Here is a 17655-nt window from a genome sequence, read left to right as displayed (position 1 = left end):
GTTCGGCCTCGGCCACGTGCGGCGGATCCGTGCGGCGGTCGGGGCCGTTTCCTGCGGGCAGCCCCGCGCGCGGCGCGTGGAGCGCCTGGCCGCGGACACGTGCACGCGCGGCCGTGCACCGACACGCGGGTGCGCCCACGCGCGCTCCCCCTCGCGCTCCCCGGTCCCCCCCCCCAGCAACCCCGTGCAGCTGCAGCCTTCAGTCGCCCTTTGTCCCCCGCGAACGGTGGCTCCGCGCCCGCCCCGTGCCAGGACCCGCCCGGTACCGTCCCCGCCTCCCCCGCGGCTGCCGGAGGGTCCGCGGTCCGGTGCGGTGGCGGTGCGGTGGCGGTGCGGTGGCGGTGCGATGCTCTCCCGGTCCCAGCGCAGCCGCGCGACCGTGGCGCGGGGGTCGGAACTGCAGACGGAGGCGCCCCGCGCCCCGCAGGTACGGGCGGACCCACGCGCGGCCGGGAGCCCCGCGGCCGTGGGAGCGGCGGGACCGGGCCGCCGCCGCCGGGGAAGGGCGAAGGCGCCGCCGCTCCCACCCGCCCCGTCCCGTCCGGGCGGTCCCTCCCGTCCCGCCGGTACTGCGGGGCGCTGCCGGTCCGGGCGGGGCGGGAGGAGCGGATCCCACGGCCCCGCCCGGCCCCGAGGCGGCACCGCGCGCCGTGCCCTGCGGGAGAGCCGCGCCGCTCCGCTCCGGGCTGCGTTGCGGTAACCGAACGGAGCCGCGCCGCGCTCAGCCCCGTGCTGGGCCGGGGTCGCTGTACTGAGCAGTGCTGAGTTCTGCCGCGATGGGTTGCGCTGCTGCCCCGCGCCGAGCCGCGCTGTGTGGGGCTGTGCCGTGCTGTGCTGTGCCGTGCTATGTAGGGCTGTGCTGTGCTATGTAGGGCTGTGCTGTGCTATGTAGGGTCGTGCCGTGCTGTGCTATGTGAGGCTGTGCAGTGCTGTGTGGGGCTGTGCTGTCCTGTGCTGTGCTGTGCTCTGTAGGGCCGTGCAGTGCTCTGTAGGGCCATGCCGTGCTATGTGGGGTTGTGCTGTGCTATGTGGGTTTGTGCCATGCTGCACTGGGCTGTGCTCTGTAGGACTGTGCTGTGCTGCACTGTGCCGTGCTATGGAGCCCCGTGCTGTGCTTTGTAGGGCCGTGCAGTGCTCTGTAGGGCCGTGCAGTGCTGTGTGGGGCTGTGCTGTGCTGCACTGTGCTGTGCTCTGTAGGGCTGTGCCATGCTATGGAGCCCCGTGCCGTGCTTTGTAGGGCCATGCTGTGCTGCACTGTGCCATGCTATGTGGGACTGTGGAGTGCTATATAGGGTTGTGCTGTGCTATGGAGCCCCGTGCTGTGCTCTGTAGGGCTGTGCCATGCTATGTAGGGCTGTCCTATGCTGCACTGTGCTGTGCTGTGCTGTGTGGGGCCATGCAGTGCTCTGTAGGGCCGTGCAGTGCTCTGTAGGGCCGTGCAGTGCTATGTAGGACCGTGCTGTGCTGTGCTGTGCCGTGCTTTGTGGGGCTGTGCCGTGCTATATAGGGCTGTGCTGTGCTATGGAGCCCCGTGCTGTGCTCTGTAGAGCTCTGTAGCTCTACAGGTCATGGGGTACAGGTCGTGGGGTACCCCCCCCCCAAACCATAGCTCTGTGCCATGCTATGTAGGGCTGTGCAGTGCTGCACTGTGCTGTGCTGTGTGGGGCCGTGCAGTGCTGTGTGGGGCTGTGCTGCACTGTGCTGTGCTCTGTAGGGCCGTGCAGTGCTCTGTAGGGCTGTCCCGTGCTGCACTGTGCAGTGCTGTGTGGGGCTGTGCTGCACCGTGCTGTGCTCTGTAGGGCCATGCAGTGCTCTGTAGGGCCATGCAGTTCTCTGTAGGGCCGTGCCTTGCCGCACTGTGCCGTGCTCTGTAGGGCCGCGCAGTGCTCTGTAGGGCCGTGCAGTGCTCTGTAGGGCCGTGCAGTGCTCTGTAGGGTCGTGCTGTGCTGCACTGTGCCGTGCTTTGTGGGGCCGTGCCGTGCTATGGAGCCCCGTGCCGTTCCGTGCCTTTCGTTCCGTGCCGTTCGGTGCCGTTCGGTACCGTTCGTTCCGTGCCGTTCCGTGCCGTTCCGTGCCATGTGGACCCGCACCGTCCCGCACGATCCCTTCGCAGCGCCCCTTCCCCGTCCCGCCGCCAGGGGGCGCTCCTCCCCCCCCCCGTCCCGCACCCCCTTCCCCGCCCCGCGGTGCGGTGCCGCCCTCTGTAACCTGAGCCGCCGCCGCCGCCGCCGCCGCCGCCGGAGGAATGCGGGGGGCGGGCGGGGATCGCCGCCTTTCCGTGCGCGGTGCGGAGCCGTGCGGAACTGCGGGGCCGGGAGCGGGGCAGGTACCGGGGTGGGGGTGCGGGAAGCACCGCAACGGGACCGATAGGGGGCAGTGAGGGGGGGGGGTGCCACGTCCCCAAAGCCCCGCACCCCATTATCCACCCGCGCTGCCCTTTCCCCGCACAACGGCTGTTTGTTCCGTCGGTTGGGGCGGAGGGGGGGGGAAAAGGGGGGGGGGGGGGGGAGTGATGAAAGGGCCCTTTTTTTCTCTCTCTCCGCTCTCAGCCCTTTCGGGGGGGGGGGTCCCCGCTCCCGGTATCGGTGGGGCCGATGGAGGTGGCGGATAAGCTGCGCATCTTGGAGGACCTCAATATGCTTTACATCCGGCAGATCGCTCTCAGCTTGGAGGTAATGGGGGGGTCATAAGGGTTGGGGGGGGGGGGGGTGGAATGCCCCCTGTTTTCCGCAGGGCGGGGGACCCGGGGGGGGGGGGGGGGGCGGCCGGTTCCGGCCGCCCCCCCCCCCCCCCCCGGGTCCCCCGCCCTGCCGTTGTGTGCCTTTCAATGGGGTTTGACTCGCTGGGGGTCTCATGGGGGGGGCTCCGCTCGCCCCCCCCCCCCTGCAGTGGGTATTTATAGCGGTGATGTCACCGCTGCGGCTCTACCGGGGGCTGTGGATGCCCTGAGCTGGGATGGAGCGCCGCGGTGCTGTGAGTGGGGGGTGGTCGTGGGGTACCCCCCCCCCCCCCAAACCCGTTGTGGGGGTGGGGGTTGTGGGGTGTGGGGAAGGGAAATGGGGGGGGATCGGGGCGCAGGGTGGGCACGCGGGGGGTCTGTGGGGTGTTGGGGTTCTCTGGGGGGGTTGTGGGGGTCCTCGGGGGGGGGGGTGACGGCTGTGGGGTGTGTGATGTGGCTGTGGGGTGTAGGGGTCCTCCGTGGGGTGTGTGATGTGGCTGTGGGGTTGTGATGTGTCTATGGGGCTGGGGAGGTCCTCCATGGGGTGTGTAATGCATCTGTGGGGCATGAGGTATGTTTGTGGGGTGTAGGGGTCCCCCATGGGGTATGAGATGTGTCCGTGGGGTGTAGGGGTCCTCCGTGGGGTGTGTGATGTGGCTGTGGGGCTGGGGGGGTCCTCCATGGGGTGTGTAATGCATCTATAGGGTATGAGATGTCTCTGAGGGGTGTAGGGGTCCTCTGTGGGGTTGTGATGTGGCTGTGGGGTGTAAGGGGGTCCTCCATGGGGTGTGTAATGCGTCTATAGGGTATGAGATGTGTCTGTGGGGTGTAGGGGTCCCCTGTGGGGTCTGTAATGCATCTATAGGGTATGAGATGTGTCTATGGGGTGTAGGGGTTCCTTGTGGGGTGTGTAATGTTTTTGTGGGGTGTAGGGGTCCCCCGTGGGGTGTGTGATGTGGCTGTGGGGTTGTGATGTGTCTATGGGGCTGGGGAGGTCCTCCATGGGGTGTGTAATGCATCTGTAAGGCATGAGATGTGTCTGTGGGGTGTAGGGGTCCTCCATGGGGTGTGTAATGCATCTGTGGGGCATGAGGTATGTTTGTGGGGTGTAGGGGTCCCCCATGGGGTATGAGATGTGTCCATGGGGTGTAGGGGTCCTCCATGGGGTGTGTGATGTGGCTGTGGGGCTGGGGGGGTCCTCCATGGGGTGTGTAATGCATCTATAGGGTATGAGATGTGTCTGTGGGGTGTAGGGGTCCCTTGTGGGGTGTGTAATGTTTTTGTGGGGTGTAGGGGTCCCCCGTGGGGTGTGTGATGTGGCTGTGGGGTTGTGATGTGTCTATGGGGGTCCTTCAAGGGGTGTGTAATGCATCTGTGGGGCATGAGCTGTGTCTGTGGGGTGTAGAGGTCCTCTATGGGGTGTGTGATGTGGCTGTGGGGTGTCAGGGTCCTCCATGGGGTGTGTAATGCGTCTATAGGGTATGAGATGTGTCTGTGGGGTGTAGGGGGTCCCCTGTGGGGTCTGTAATGCATCTATAGGGTATGAGATGTCTCTGTGGGGTGTAGGGGTCCCCCGTGGGGTGTGTGATGTGGCTGTGGGGCTGGGGGGGTCCTCCATGGGGTGTGTAATGCACCTGTAGGGCGTGAGATGTCTCTGAGCGGTGTAGGGCTCCTCTGTGGGGTGTGTGATGTGGCTGTGGGGCGTAAGATGTGTCTATGGGGTGTAAGGGTCCCCCGTGGGGTGTGTGATGTGGGGTGGGGGGTGTGTCATGTGTCTGTGGGGTGTGTAATGCATCTGTGAGGCATGAGAAATGTGTGTGGGGTGTAGGGGCCCCCCGGGGGGTCTGTAATGCACCCGTAGGGTATGAGCTGTGTCTATGGGGTATAGGGGTCCTCTGTGGGGTGTGTGATGTGGCTGTGGGGTTGTGATGTGTCTATGGGGGTCCTCCATAGGGTGTGTAATGCATCTGTAAGGCATGAGATGTGTCTGTGGGGTGTAGGGGCCCCCTGTGGGGTCTGTAATGTGTCTGTAGGGCATGGGATGTCCGTGGGGCTGCATGGCCTTCCCGTGGGGTGCGCAACGGAACTGTGGGCTGTGGGGCACATCTGTGGGGCACACGATGTCAGTGTGGGGCACGCAGCTTCTCAGTGCGTCCGTGGGGTGAGCAGTGTGTCTGTGGGGCACGTGGTGCGTGGGGGGTCTGCGGCATTTCTGTGGGGTGCCCAAGGAATCTGTGGGGCACGGGGTGGTGTCGGGATGTACGCGTCTTCTCCATTCCTCTGTGCGTCTGTGGGGTGCGCTGTGTGCCCGTGGGGTGTGTGGCACACCTGTGGGGCTGGGGGCTGCCCTATGGGGCGGGTGATGTGTCTGTGGGGCTGGGGGCTGCCCCGTGGGGTGGGTAGATGTCTATAGGGCTGGCGGTGTCTCTGTAGGGATGTGGGCTCCGTGGGGCACGTGGCACTTTAGGAGCCCACGATGTGTCCATGGGGCACACAGTGCGTCCGTGGGGCTCCGCCGTGGGGTGCCCCAGTGGGGGGCAGGACCTGTTCCGGGGTGTTGCACCCCGACGGGGCCGTGGGGCACCGGTGCATTCAAGCAGCTTGGGGTGGGTCGGCGGGGGTGGGACCCCCACGGGACCCCCAAGGGACCCCCAAGGGACCCCCCCGCCCCGGTCCCACAGCCGCGGCGCCCACCCCACAGGACACGGACATCCAGAAGAAGATCGACCACGAGATCCGCATGCGGGAGGGCGCCTGCAAGCTGCTGGCTGCCTGCACTCAGCGGGAGCAGGCGCTGGAGGCCACCAAGAGCCTGCAGGTCTGCAACAGCCGCATCCTGGCCTACATGGCCGAGCTGCAGCGCATGAAGGAGGCGCAGGTGATGCAGCGCGCGGCCAGGCGGTGAGCAGCACGGGGGGGGGGCGCAGGGGGTCCCCGCAGCCATCACGGCTCCGCGCTGTTCCCTGCAGCCCCTCGGATGCCGGACCCACGGATGAGCGGCTGCCGTGCCGGGGGAGGGTCTGCGTCTCGGGTATGGGGAGCGCCGGCGGTGCCGTGGTGGGGGGATGCTGGGGGGTCCTATGGATGGGGGGGGGCACTGGGCATCCACTGCTGGGGGGGTGGCGGGGGGGTGCTGGGGGGCCCATGGTGAGGAGGGCAGTGGGGGTCCCATAGAGTAGGGATGCACTGGGGGTCCCATGGCGTGGGGAGGTACTGGGGGTCCCGTGGTGTGGGGATGCTGGTGGTCCCGTGGTGGGGAGGGCACTGGGGATCTCATGGTAAGGAGCGCAATGGGGGCCCCGTAGTGTGGGGAGGTACTGGGGGTCCCATGGTGAGGAGGACGTTGGGGGCCGGTCCCGTAGTGTGGAGATGCACTGGGGGTCCCATGGTGTGGGGATGCTGGGGGTCCCATGGTGAGGAGGGCAGTGGGGGTCCCATGGCTGGGGGAGAACTGGTTGTCCCATAATGGGGGATGCAGTGGGGGTCCCATGGTGTGAGGATGCCAGGGGTCCCATGGCTGGGGGGCACTGGGGGTCCCATGGCTGGGGGAGTACTGGGAGTCCCATAACTGGGAGGGCACTGGGGATCCCATAGTGAGGAGGGCAATGGGGGGTCCCAGAGTGTGGGGATGCTTTGAGGGTCCCATGGTGTGGGGATCCTGGGAGTCTCATGGCTGGAGGAGCACTGGGGGTCCCATGGTGAGGGATCACTGACTTCCGGGGTGGGGGTCCCATGTTGGTGTTGTCAGGGGTCCCATAGTGGGGGAATCACCGGGCATCCCATGTCAGGGGGGCAATGGGGGTCATATGGTGAGGAGGGCAATGGGGGTCCCATGGCTGGGGAAGAACTGAGTGTCCCGTAACTGGGATGCAGTGGGGGTCCCATGCTATGGGGATGCCAGGGGTCCCATGGCTGGGGGGCATTGGGCTCCCATGGTGGGGTGGGCACTGGGGGTCCCATGGCTGGGGGAGTACTGGGAGTCCCATAACTGGGAGTGCAGTGGGGGTCCCATGCTATAGGGATGCTGGGGGTCCCGTGGTGGGGAGGGCACTGGGGGTCCCGTGGTGTGGGGAGGGCACTGGGGGTCCCACGCTGGCCCCGGGTGAGGAGGGGTCCCACGGCCTCACCTCCGGCCCCCCCTCCCAGACCTGCGCATCCCACTGATGTGGAAGGACACGGAGTACTTCAGGAACAAAGGGGGTGAGTGGGGGGTGGGGAGGGTGGTGGTCCCTGACCCCCCCTCCCTGCACCTCCTGACCCCCCGCCCCGCGCAGAGCTGCACCGCTGCGCCGTCTTCTGCCTCCTGCAGCTCGGCGTGGAGATCTACGACACCGAGATGGTGTTGGTGGACCGCACACTCACCGACATCTGCTTCGAGAACGCCGTGCTCTTGTGAGCGCCGTGCCCCCGTGTCCCTCTGCTCCCATGTCCCCACATCCCCATGTCCCCGCATCCCTGTGTCCCCATGCCACCTGCTCCCATGTCCCCATGTTACCATGTCCCCCTGTCCCCATGTCCCCACATCTCCGTGTCCCCATGCCCCCTGTCCCCATGTCCCCATGTCCCCATATCCCCATGTTCCCCTGTCCCCATATCCCCATCCCCATGCCCCCGTGTCCCCATGTCCCCATGTTACCATGCCCCCCTGTCCCCATGTCCCCGCATCCCTGTGTCCCCGTGCCCCCTGTCCCCATATCCCCATGTTCCCCTGTCCCCATGCCCCCGTATCCCTCTGTCCCCACGTCCCCATGCCCCCGTGTCCCCATGTCCCCATGTTACCATGTCCCCCTGTCCCCATACCCCCCTGTCCCCATGTCCCCACGTCTCTATGTCCCCATGCCCCATGTTCCCATGTTCCCATGCCCCCATGTTACCATATCCCCATGTTCCCCTGTCCCCATAGCCCCGTCCCCATGCCCCCGTATCCCTCTGTCCCCACGTCCCCATGTTACCATGCCCCCCTGTCCCCATGTCCCTGCGTCTCCGTGTCCCCGTGCCCCTGTCCCCATGTCCCCATGTCCCCATATCCCTGTCCCCATGCTCCCGTGTCCCCATGTCCCTGTGCCCCCATGTTACCATGTCCCCATGTCCCCGCGTCCCTGTGTCCCTGTGCCCCCATGTTCCCATGTCCCCATGTTCCCATATCCCTGTCCCCATGGCCCTGTATCCCTCTGTCCCCATGTCCCCACGTCCCCATGTTACCATGTCCCCCTGTCCCCATGTCCCCATGTCCCCACATCACTGTGTCTGCCTGTCCCATACATATCTGTGTCCCCACATCCCACCTGTGCGCGCCCCCATACCTCCACATCCCCGTGTCCCCGTGTCCCCATGACCCCACATCCCCATATCCCCCCACCCCACACTGCACATCCCCGTGTCCCCGTGCCCCCACATTTGTACAGCCTTACATCCCCACGTCCCACACTGTGTCCCCACAGCCCACATGTGCACATCCGTGTCTCCTTGTCCCCACATCCTCCTATCCCTACACCCTACAACCCCCACACCCCCCACACCCCCCACACCCCCCACACCCCCACTGACGCTGCCCACAGCTCGGAGGCCGGGCCGGACTTCCTGCTGAAGGTGGAGCTGTACAGCGCAGGGCTGGGGGAGGACGTGGGGGGCAGCGCGCCCAGGAAGTTGGCCAGCAAACTCAGCAGCTCCCTGGGCCGCTCTGCTGGGCGCCGCCTGCGTGCCACCATGGATGGGGGGCCCGGCAGCCCCACTGCCAACGGGGGGGGGGCTCTGCTGCTGCCTGCGCCCAGCGTGCCGTGAGTGCCTGCGTGTGTCACTGCGTCCTGCCGTGGGGGATGGGATGGGGTGGGATGGGATGGGATGGGATGGGATGGGATGGGATGGGATGGGGATGGGGATGGGGATGGGGATGGGGATGGAGATGGGATGGGATGGGGATGGAGATGGGGGTGGGATGGTGTGGAGGTGGGGTTGGGATGGGGATGGGGATGGGATGGGAATAGAATGGGGATGGGGGTGGAGATGGGATGGGGATGGGAGTGGGATGGGATGGGGGTGGGGATGGGATGGTGTGGAGGTGGGATGGGGATGGGGATGGGATGGAGATGGGGATAGGGGTGGGATGGTGTGGGATGGGATGGGGATGGGGATGGGGATGGGGATGGGAGTGGAGGTGGGATGAGGATGGGAGTGGGATGGGATGGGGATGGAGATGGGGATGGGGGTGGGATGGTGTGGAGATGGGATGGGGATGGGATGAGGATGGGGATGGAGGTAGAGGTGGGATGGAGATGGGATGGGGTGGGGATGAACTGCACCCACATTACTCCACACCTCCATGTCCCCGAGTGTCCATATCCCTGTGTCCCAACGGGGATGGGGATGGGAGCAGAGATGGGGTTGGAATGGGGCTGAGGATGGGAATGGGATGGGGACAAGGACAAGGATGGGGTTGGGATGGGATGGGAATGGAGGTGGAAACAGAAATGGATGTTGGCATACAGGAGCGCGGGGGGTGCAAATGTGGGATGTGGGGCAGTGGGGCCGTGGGGTGCGCAGTGCCCCTCAGCCCCACTCCCTGCAGGGGCCCCAAATACCACCTCCTGGCACACACGGTGCTGTCCCTGGCAGAGGTGCAGGATGGATTCCGCACGCACGACCTCGCCATCGCCTGCAACGGTGAGCACTGCACGGCTGGGGGGGGGGCAGGAAACCATGGGGTCCTGTCTGCTTCAGGGAGGAGGGTCCAAGTGTAGGGATGGGGTCACAGCAAGGGAGGGGGGGGGGGGGGGGGATGAGCTGGGGGTCCTGCCTGTGCTGGGACAGCCCCTGAGTGCACTGTGTGCCCCCCCACCCAGAGGAGAGCTCCTTCTGGCTGCCGCTGTATGGCAGCATGTGCTGCCGCCTGGCTGCACAGCCCCACTGCATGGCTGCACAGGTGATGTGTGGCTTCCTGAAGGTGCAGGTGTGTGCTGGGGGGGGGGGGGTACAGAGGGGTGTGGGGGAGGGAGAGATGGGGGGGGTGCGGGGGGATGGGGATGGGAATTGGGAAGTGGAGGGGGTGGTGCTGTGGGGGGATGGAGATGGGATGGGAATGTTGGCAGGATGGGATGGGGTGGGGGTGGGGTGGGATGGGATGGGGAGGGGAAGGGGATGGGGAGGGGAAGGGGATGGGGGTGGGATGGGAAGGGGATGGGGAGGGGAAGGGAAGGGGATGGGGGTGGGATGGGAATGGGATGGGGAGGGGAAGGGAAGGGGATGGGATGGGATGTATTTGGGAACACAGATGGCACTGGGGATGAGATGGGGATGAGATGGGGGTGGGATGGGGGTGGGATGGGATGGGATGGGATGGGAATGTTGGCAGAATGGGATGGGGTGGGGATGGGATGGGGATGGGTTGGGGATGTGGAGGGAAAGAGATGGGGATGGGATGGACACCACGGTGGGGGTGGGATGGAAACGGGCCGGGGGTGCTGCGGGGTCGGGCAGTGGCAGCAGCCTCCGCTCTCAGCCATCGCCGCCGTCGGGCTGTGGGCTGCGGTGCGATGGGAGAGGGATCCCCGCGGTGGGGGGGGGGGGGGGGAGGGGGGCCGCACCCCCCCGTGCCGCGGTCCTTACGGGCCCCATCCCCGCAGCAGGCGCCGGGGGAGCCGCAGGGCTGGGCGCGGCTGTTCTGCGTGCTGCGCGGCACCAACCTGCTGTGCTACCGGCGGGCGCAGGAGGCGGAGGGCGGCGTGCAGCCCGCGCTCACCATCGCCATCAATAAGGTGGGGTCCCGTGGGGTGGGGTGGGGGGTGGGGGGGGCGGCTGCGGGCGGCGGACTGACGGCCGTGCCGCGCAGGAGACGCGGATCCGCGCCACGGAGCAGGAGGCGCGGGGCAAACTGCACAGCGTGACGGTCACCAACCGCTACGGGGCCGAGGAGGTGACCCACACGCTGCTGGCCGAGAGCCGCGCCGAGACGCAGCGCTGGATGGAGGCGTTCTGGCAGCACTTCTACGACATGAGTGCGTGGGGCCGCGGCAGCACGGCGCCCCCGGCCGCCCCGTCCCGCACCCCGCCCCGCCCCGCGCCCCCCCCTCGCGGTGCGGGGCTCAGCAGCCGTCCCGTCCCGTCCCGCCCCGTCCCCCCGTGCCCGCAGGTCAATGGAAGCAGTGCTGTGACGAACTGATGCGCATCGATGTGCCGCCGCCGCGCCGCCCTCCCGCCCCGCTGCCGCGCCAGGGATCGCTGTACCACGAGATGGGTGAGCGCAGCCGCGTCCTCTTCTTCCTCCTCCTCCTCCTCCTCCTCCTCTTCCTTCTGCTCCTCTTCCTCCTCCTCCTCCTCTTCCTGCCGCTCTTCTTCCTCCTCATCCTCCTCTTCCTCCTCTGCTGCCCGGCTCTCTGCCGTCTGCTCTCCCCGCCTCTCCGCTCCTCTCTGCGCTCTGTGCCAGCGCTGCCCGGCCCGGCCGTGCCCCCGTCCTGCGAGGGGCTCCTGCTGCAGGATAACGCCGTCTCGGCGGAGATCCGCGCTCTGCTCTCCTCCTATTACAGTGACAGGTGACGTACGGGGCCTCCGCCGCCGTGGCCGCGGCTGTGGGGCACGGCTCGGGACGGGGCGCGGCTGTGCCGGCTGCTGGGCGCCCCCCGGCTGCGTTGCCGCGGGCACAGCCCGGACAGCGGGGCTGCAGAGCGCACCGCAGTTGCGCATCCCGGCCACGGAGCGCATCCCGGCCACGGGGCGCATCCCCACGGGGCGCATCCCATCTCCCCTGGTTCCAGCGCAGATCCCCTTTGTCACAGTCCTGGTGCACAACCCAGCTGTGCTGCACGCCGTGTCCATGGGGCGCACCCCTCCTTCGGACACCCCCCTCCGTGGGGCGCACCCCTCCCCCGCCCCCCCCGCCCCCCCCGCCGCTGACCGTCCTTCCCCGCAGCTATTGACCCTTCCGACGACATCGAGGCGGTGACGGACATCCTGACGCGGCGCGCTGCGGTGCTGACGGGGGGGGCCCGGGGCTGCCCCCCGTGGCTCTCCCTTTTCGAGGGCCCCCCCCCGCACGCCGCCCCCCCCGCCGGGTGCGGCCCCCGGCCCCGCGCCCGCCCCCGCACGCTGTCGCTGGACGCGAAGCTCAGCACCCTGAAGGGCCGGGGGGGAACCCGGCGCGCCCCCTCCCCGCGCCCCCCGCCCGGCTCCGGCTCCTCCAGCCCCGGCAGCTCCAGCTCCGACACCGAGCGCGCCGCCCCCCCGCGCCCCCCCGGCCGCCTCCAGTCCCAGGTGTGAGCCCGGCACCCCCGGGGGGTTCTGGGGAGGAGGGCCACCGTGGGGACGCGCCCCGGGTCGGGTCGGGGGTCCCGGTGCTCAGGGCTGCTCTTCTTGGGGAGAAACTGGAACGTACGGTGCCGGGGGTGGGGGGGGGGTCGCTCGGAGCTGCTGCCGCCGCCGCAGGGTGGGCTCGGGGCTCCCCCCCCCCCTCCCGCCCGGATGGTGCTCAGGGCTGACCCCCCGCAATGGGTGGGCGCGGGTCCAGCCCTGGGGGGGGGGGTCGGCCCCCCCCCGCTTTATGCCTCACACTCCTAACCGTGGCCAGGACCAGCCAAAGCCCCCACCTCGTCCACGTGCATTAAAATTTATTTAACAGCCGCCGCGTCTCATTGGGGCGGGGGGCGCTGCGTGGCCCCCCCCGGCGGGGGTCTGCCCCCCCAGCACGGTGCTGCGGCGCTGGGGCTGCGTGGGGCGGCTGCTCCCAAAGCTGCTGTACGGGGGGGGGGGGCGGTGGGGGGTCAGTGCGGGGCGCGGTGCCGGGGGGGCTGCGGGCACCGCGCTCTGAGCGGGGTGAGGTGTGGGGCAGCCCCGGCTGTGCGGTGCCGTGGAGAGCTGAGGGGGGCGTAGTGCTGCTGCCCCCCCCCCCCAATTACACAGCGTGGGGGGAGAGCGCCTTGTCCTCGGGCGGGGGGGAGGCGCCGGGGGTCAGGAGTTGGGTGAAACCTGGGAGAGGGGCAGAGGGTGAGGCCGGGGGGAGGCGGTGGGGGGCACTGGGGGGGTTGGGGGCATGGCGGGGGGGGCACGTACCTGGCTTGGCTTTATGCAGCGGCTGCGGCAGGATGGTGGCACCGGGCTCAGCACCCTGCGGGAGAGCGCCCGGGGGTCCCCAACGCTGAGCCCCCCTCCCGCCCCCCCCCACGTCCTGTGTGTTCCCCCCGCCCCATTCTGCCCTGAAGGCCCCATCACCCCCATCCCGCCCTCAGCCCCAGAGCTGCCCCCTGCCTGCTGCCCACCAGCCCCACAACCGCCACCCACAGCCCCACACTGCCACCACCCTCTGCCCCCCACCCGGCCCCATCCATCGACCCCAGCCCCATTAATCACCCCCAACCCCATCCCAGTGCCACCAGTCGCCCCATACCTGCTCTGGGGGGTCCCAAAGGGGTGTCCAGCCCCCAATGCCATTCTGCCCCCTGGTGCCCGGTTCTGGCTCCAGCTGGTGCTCCCCACCTGTCCCTGCAGGAGGGGGTGTCGACACGGCTGAGCCCCCCCCGGGCCAGGTGCAAGGTGGGGGTACACTGTGAGGGAACCCCATCCCAGCCCCACACCGGGGAGGCTCCGTGCACCCACCTTGCTGCAGCTCGTGGGGTGCCAGGCAGGGCACTGCTGCATCCTTCAGGCCGGGGGGGCTGGGACTGCGGGGGGGCAGTGGGGCGGGGGGCAGCCCAGGTGGAGGGGGGCCCTCCTGAGGGCTCAGGACCCCCTCACCCAGCCCCACTGGCAGCTCTGGAGCCCCCCACGCCGGGGGGCTGGGCAACGGGGGGGTGCCCGGGGGGGGCCCCTCCTCATCCAGGGGGGTGCTGGGGGGGCTGGGCAGGGGCAGAACCTCCTCCTCCACAGTGCCAGCGGGGGGCTGCCGGGGGGGGCTGAGGGGCGGCGGCCCCCTGGCGGTGCTGCTGGGGGGGCCCAGCCCTGAAGTGCTGCTGGGGGGCAGAGGCTCCGCTCTGTGAGTGCTGTCAGGGCACCCCGACCCGGGAGGGCTGAGAGGGCTCAGCAGCCGGGGGGGGCTGGATGGGGGCCCAGGGGGGCTGATGGGAGACGGAGTCCCCGCCCCCGGGGGTCTGGGGGGGCTCCCCACGGTGGCACAGGGTGGGCGCCACGTCCCTACGGGGCTGCCGGCGTGGGGGGGCCCCACCCCGGCCGGGCTGGGGGGTGTCCCCGGGGGTCGGCGGGGGCTGGGGGGGGCCGCAGCCTGGAAGGTCCCGGGATCGGGGGGTGTAGGAGAAGCGGGGGGCTCCGGGCGGCGGAAGATGAAGGCGGACTCGGTCAGGCTGCGCTGGTACCGCAGGAAGGGGCGGCGGGCGCCTGGGGGGGCACAGTCAGCACACATCCACCAGGAGCCCCCCGGCCGCCCCCCAACCCCCCCCCCACGTACCGGGCCGTGCGCCCAGGGGGCCGGCGGGCGGCGCGGTGCCCGAAGTGCTGCCCGAGGTGGATCCCGCCCGTTCCCGCTGCCGGAAGAACTCCCGCGGGTTCTGTGCCCGCTGCGCCACCAACACGGCCGCCTCCTGCAGCACCGGGGGGCGTTGGGGGGCGGCGGACCCCCGGACCCCCCCCTCCGCTGTCCCCCACCTCGGCACCCCACTCACTGCTGCCTTCTCAATGGATTCGCTGCGCCGGAAGCGATCCCGCATTGCCGCCTCGTGCTCACGCTGCTGCTGCTCCTGTGGGGATGGGGATGGATGCGGGGACAGGGATGGGGATGGGGACGTGGAGATGGGGACGTGGGGAGGAAGGCATGGCGATAGGGACATGGCGATGGGGATGTGGGGATGGGGATGTGGGGATGGGTACGCGGTGAGGTAGTGATGGAGATGTGGGGATGGGGATGTGGGGATGGGGTTGCGGGGACAGGGACGCGATGATGGGGAAGTGGGGCTGGAGACATGGTGATGGGGATGCAGTGATGGGGACATGGGGCTGGGGATGTGGAGATGGAGATGTGGTGATGGGGATACGGTGGTGGAGACGTAGGGATGGGGATGTGGGGATGGGAACATGGGTGACAGGGACACGGCGATGGAGAAGCGGGGATGGAGACGTGGTGACGGGGATGCGGTGATGGGGACGTGGGGCTGGGGATGTGGGGCTGGGGATGTGGGAACAGGGGACAGCGGGGACGGGGTCGCGGGGTGGACGCAGCACCGCGTGGCACCGCTGCACCCCGCAGCCCTCGGCCCCACGCACCCATCGCTGCTGCTCCTTCCTGCGCTCCTCCGCCTCAATCCGCGCCTGCTCCTTCCTGCGGGGACGGGAGCTCAGTGCCGGCTCCGGCTGCACCTCCGGGTGCCGGGCACGGCGCAGGGGGCACACGGGGACGGCGGGCACCCACGGGCGCCGGGCTCAGGGCCGCGGGCGGAGCCGTCTCACCGCTGCTCCTCGATGCGCTGCTCCTTCTCCCTGCAGCGCCGCTCGCGCTCCGCCGCGTCCCTGCGCTCCTCCTCCATGCGCTCCCTCTCCCATCTCCTGCGCTCCTCCAGCGCCCGGCGCCGCTCCTCCTCCTTCCGCTGCTCCTCCTCGCGCTGCACCGCAGGGACTCAGCGGGACGGGACCCCGCAGCCCCCCTCGGCACCCACCCACACCCCCTCACCTCCGCCTGAGCCCAGAAGGAGTCCCGTTTGGTGCGGCGGATCTCCAGCGCCGGGTTGGTCTTACGGTAGTTGGTGCCCTGCGGAGCAGCGGGGCTCAGGGCGCGCTGCAGCACCCGCGGGGACCCCCCGCCCCGTCCCGCTTCCCCGCCCCGCTCACCACCAACTCCTCGCTGTCCGTCGGGGGGGTCCTCCTGGTGCTCGGCGCTGCGGCGGGGGCCAGCTGTGCCAGCGCGCGGCTCAGCCCCTCCTGCGTCACCTCCTCGGCACGACGGGCGCTCAGCACGGCGGTGGCCTCCTGGCAGCGGGACGGGGACGGCGTCGGCCCCACGGCGCCCTGAGCGCCCCCCCCCCCCATCCCCCGGGATCCGCTCCCAAACCGTCCCCGGGGAATACCGGGCACCGTTCCCAGCGGCGCTCAGCAGATCCAGATGTGGGGCCGGATCCAGACGTGGGATCTCGCCCCAGGGAGTGCAGGGATGGGGGCACGGGCGGGGGGCAGCCCCAGCCCCACAGGGCAGGGCAGAGCAGACGGGGCAGGACGGGGCCGGGGCAGGACGGGGCCGGGGCAGGGAGCCCAACCACAGCCACGGCGCAGCCAAGGCTGGAACTGGGAGCTGGAACTGGGAGCTGGGAACGGCAGCGCCTGAGTCAGCAGCTCCAGGAATGCACCGCACGCAGCAGCAAGCAAAGGTCGGGGCTGCGGGGCAGGAAGGGGGGGGTGGGGACCCTGGATGGACCCCCCCCGGGCTCCAGGCTCACCTTGAAGAAGGCTCTGATGGCGGGCAGGTGTCCGGCGCACGCCTGGCGCTGGGACTCGGGCACCTCCTCCCCGACCTGGCACAGGCGCAGGGCTCAGAGCTGCCGGCACGGCGCCCACCCGGCCCATCCCCGTCCCCCCGGCACCCCCGGCTGCCCCCCCCCACCCAGGCCCAGCCGTGCCGTGCCCGCTGTAGGTTGGCACGGCACAGACCCCCGTCGCCCCCCCGGCTCACCCAGCTGATGAGGACAACACGGGGGGCGCCGCTGCCGGGGTCCCGCACTCGGCACAGCCCATACATGATGCTGCTGGCACAGAACTTCGCCGCCAGCTCGTCCACGCCGCCGGCTGCGGGAGGGGGGTCAGGGGGGGCCGTGCGCCGCGGGACCCCACACGGACCCCCCCCTCAATCCGCACAAAGCCCCCCCATACCTCCCGAGTCCAGCAGCCTGAGGTCATGGTGCTTCTCGTAGGCGAACACGGCCCTGGGGGGGGGGGCGGGGGATGCTCAGTGCCGGGTAAGGGTCGCACCGGGGGGTGGGGGCACACGGGGGCTCGCGGCCGCCGCCCCTCACCCCGCCCCCCGCCCCCCGCCGGCCTCAATTCGTGGAAGTGCCGCCGTCATCCGCCCGGGGACAATGGAGCGGCGGGAAGCGCCGTGCCCGCCCCCCCGGGTACCGACACCGGCACCGGGCGGCCCCCCCGGCGGCGCGACTTCGCGTCCCGGCGCAGAGGGCGGACGGGCAGCGGGCAGAGGGCAGCGGTCGCGGACGGAGCGGAGGGCGGAGACGGGGGGGCGGCCCGGACGGCAGCGCTGTGCGACGGGGGGGGGGGAAGGGGGGGGCCCGCGGGGCTCTCACGCGCGGGCGGGGCGGGGAACGGCCGCGGTTCCACGCGGGGGGGGGGCGGGGGGGCATTGCGAGCACCGCGCGGGCACCGTGCGGAACTCGGCCCCCCCCCCCGTCATCCGCCCCGCGGCCGCGCCCCGTCGCCGGTTCCCCGTTCCCACCCCACGCCCACGGGGTCGCCGCTCCGTCCCCGCCGCCCTCGGCGCGCGCCGTCCGACCCACGTGCGCGGCCCCGGTGCGCCCCGGAACCCCCCGCCCGGCCCCGCAGCCCGTCCCAACCGGGACCCCCGGCGCCGTTCCCTCACCAGTTGGTGGCCGCCCGCGGGTTGCCCACGTCCTCCCGTGCCGCCAGCAGCGCCAGGCGGTGCCGCTCCAGCCCCGGGGCCCCCATGGTGCTCCCACGGCCCCGCACCGCCCCGCACCGCCCGGCAGTTCCTGCGCGGCCCCGCCCCGGGCTCAGAGGTGGGGAGGGACCCGGCGGCACCGGGCGGGACCCGGCGGGGCGGGCGGCACCGGGCGCGGAGCCAAAGCCGGGCGGGGCGGGGGGGGGGGGGTCGGGGGGGGCGCCGCGGGTCCCGCGTGGCGCGGGGTGTGGGGGCGGGGCGGCCCCACGCGGTCCCGTGGGCGCGGCGTTCGGTGCCGCGATGCAACGCGGGGCGGTGCGGGGCCCCACGCGGTACCGCGTTTCGGTGCGGGGCCCCACGGCGGGACACGGGGAGCCCACGCGGG

The 17655-nt window shown here is 70.2% G+C and overlaps 2 protein-coding genes across 14 annotated transcripts; one reads left to right on the top strand and one right to left on the bottom strand.

The window, feature by feature from the left end:
* The first annotated feature begins 43 nt into the window (after nt 1–43).
* RTKN (rhotekin) lies at nt 44–12325 on the top strand. Of its 12 annotated transcripts, none has more exons than XM_025150454.3 (14): nt 2271–2326; nt 2550–2672; nt 5421–5620; nt 5689–5750; nt 6866–6919; nt 6994–7111; nt 8278–8496; nt 9285–9379; nt 9559–9665; nt 10342–10470; nt 10545–10710; nt 10845–10949; nt 11139–11244; nt 11622–11764. In XM_025150454.3, exons 2-14 carry the CDS (start codon nt 2595–2597, stop codon nt 11626–11628), a joined length of 1446 nt encoding a protein of 481 aa, XP_025006222.3. In that variant the 5' UTR covers nt 2271–2326; nt 2550–2594; the 3' UTR covers nt 11629–11764. The 12 variants fall into 12 exon arrangements, with proteins under 12 accessions (XP_046797241.1, XP_025006226.1, XP_025006224.2 ...); XM_025150453.3 differs by having other exon boundaries at nt 10339–10470; XM_046941285.1 differs by lacking the exons at nt 2271–2326; nt 11139–11244 and adding an exon at nt 44–129 and having other exon boundaries at nt 10339–10470; nt 11622–12325.
* Nucleotides 12299–17373, bottom strand: LOC107056280 (drebrin-like). 2 transcript variants are annotated; one of them, XM_015301335.4, is made up of 14 exons: nt 17232–17373; nt 16511–16563; nt 16314–16426; nt 16081–16155; nt 15479–15616; nt 15321–15398; nt 15101–15252; nt 14918–14972; nt 14320–14394; nt 14106–14238; nt 13301–14035; nt 13092–13186; nt 12758–12812; nt 12299–12673 (listed from the first exon to the last, which is right to left on the bottom strand). In XM_015301335.4, exons 1-14 carry the CDS (start codon nt 17315–17317, stop codon nt 12600–12602), a joined length of 1917 nt encoding a protein of 638 aa, XP_015156821.3. In that variant the 5' UTR covers nt 17318–17373; the 3' UTR covers nt 12299–12599. The 2 variants fall into 2 exon arrangements, with proteins under 2 accessions (XP_015156821.3, XP_040556056.1); XM_040700122.2 differs by having other exon boundaries at nt 12758–12779.
* Between the last annotated feature and the right edge of the window lie 282 nt (nt 17374–17655).

The sequence above is a fragment of the Gallus gallus genome, chromosome 4 (assembly GCF_016699485.2).
Source record: "Gallus gallus isolate bGalGal1 chromosome 4, bGalGal1.mat.broiler.GRCg7b, whole genome shotgun sequence".
Lineage (NCBI taxonomy): Eukaryota > Metazoa > Chordata > Aves > Galliformes > Phasianidae > Gallus > Gallus gallus.
The sequence above is the reverse complement of the archived record's forward strand: the minus strand, read 5'-3'. Positions and strand labels throughout refer to the sequence as shown.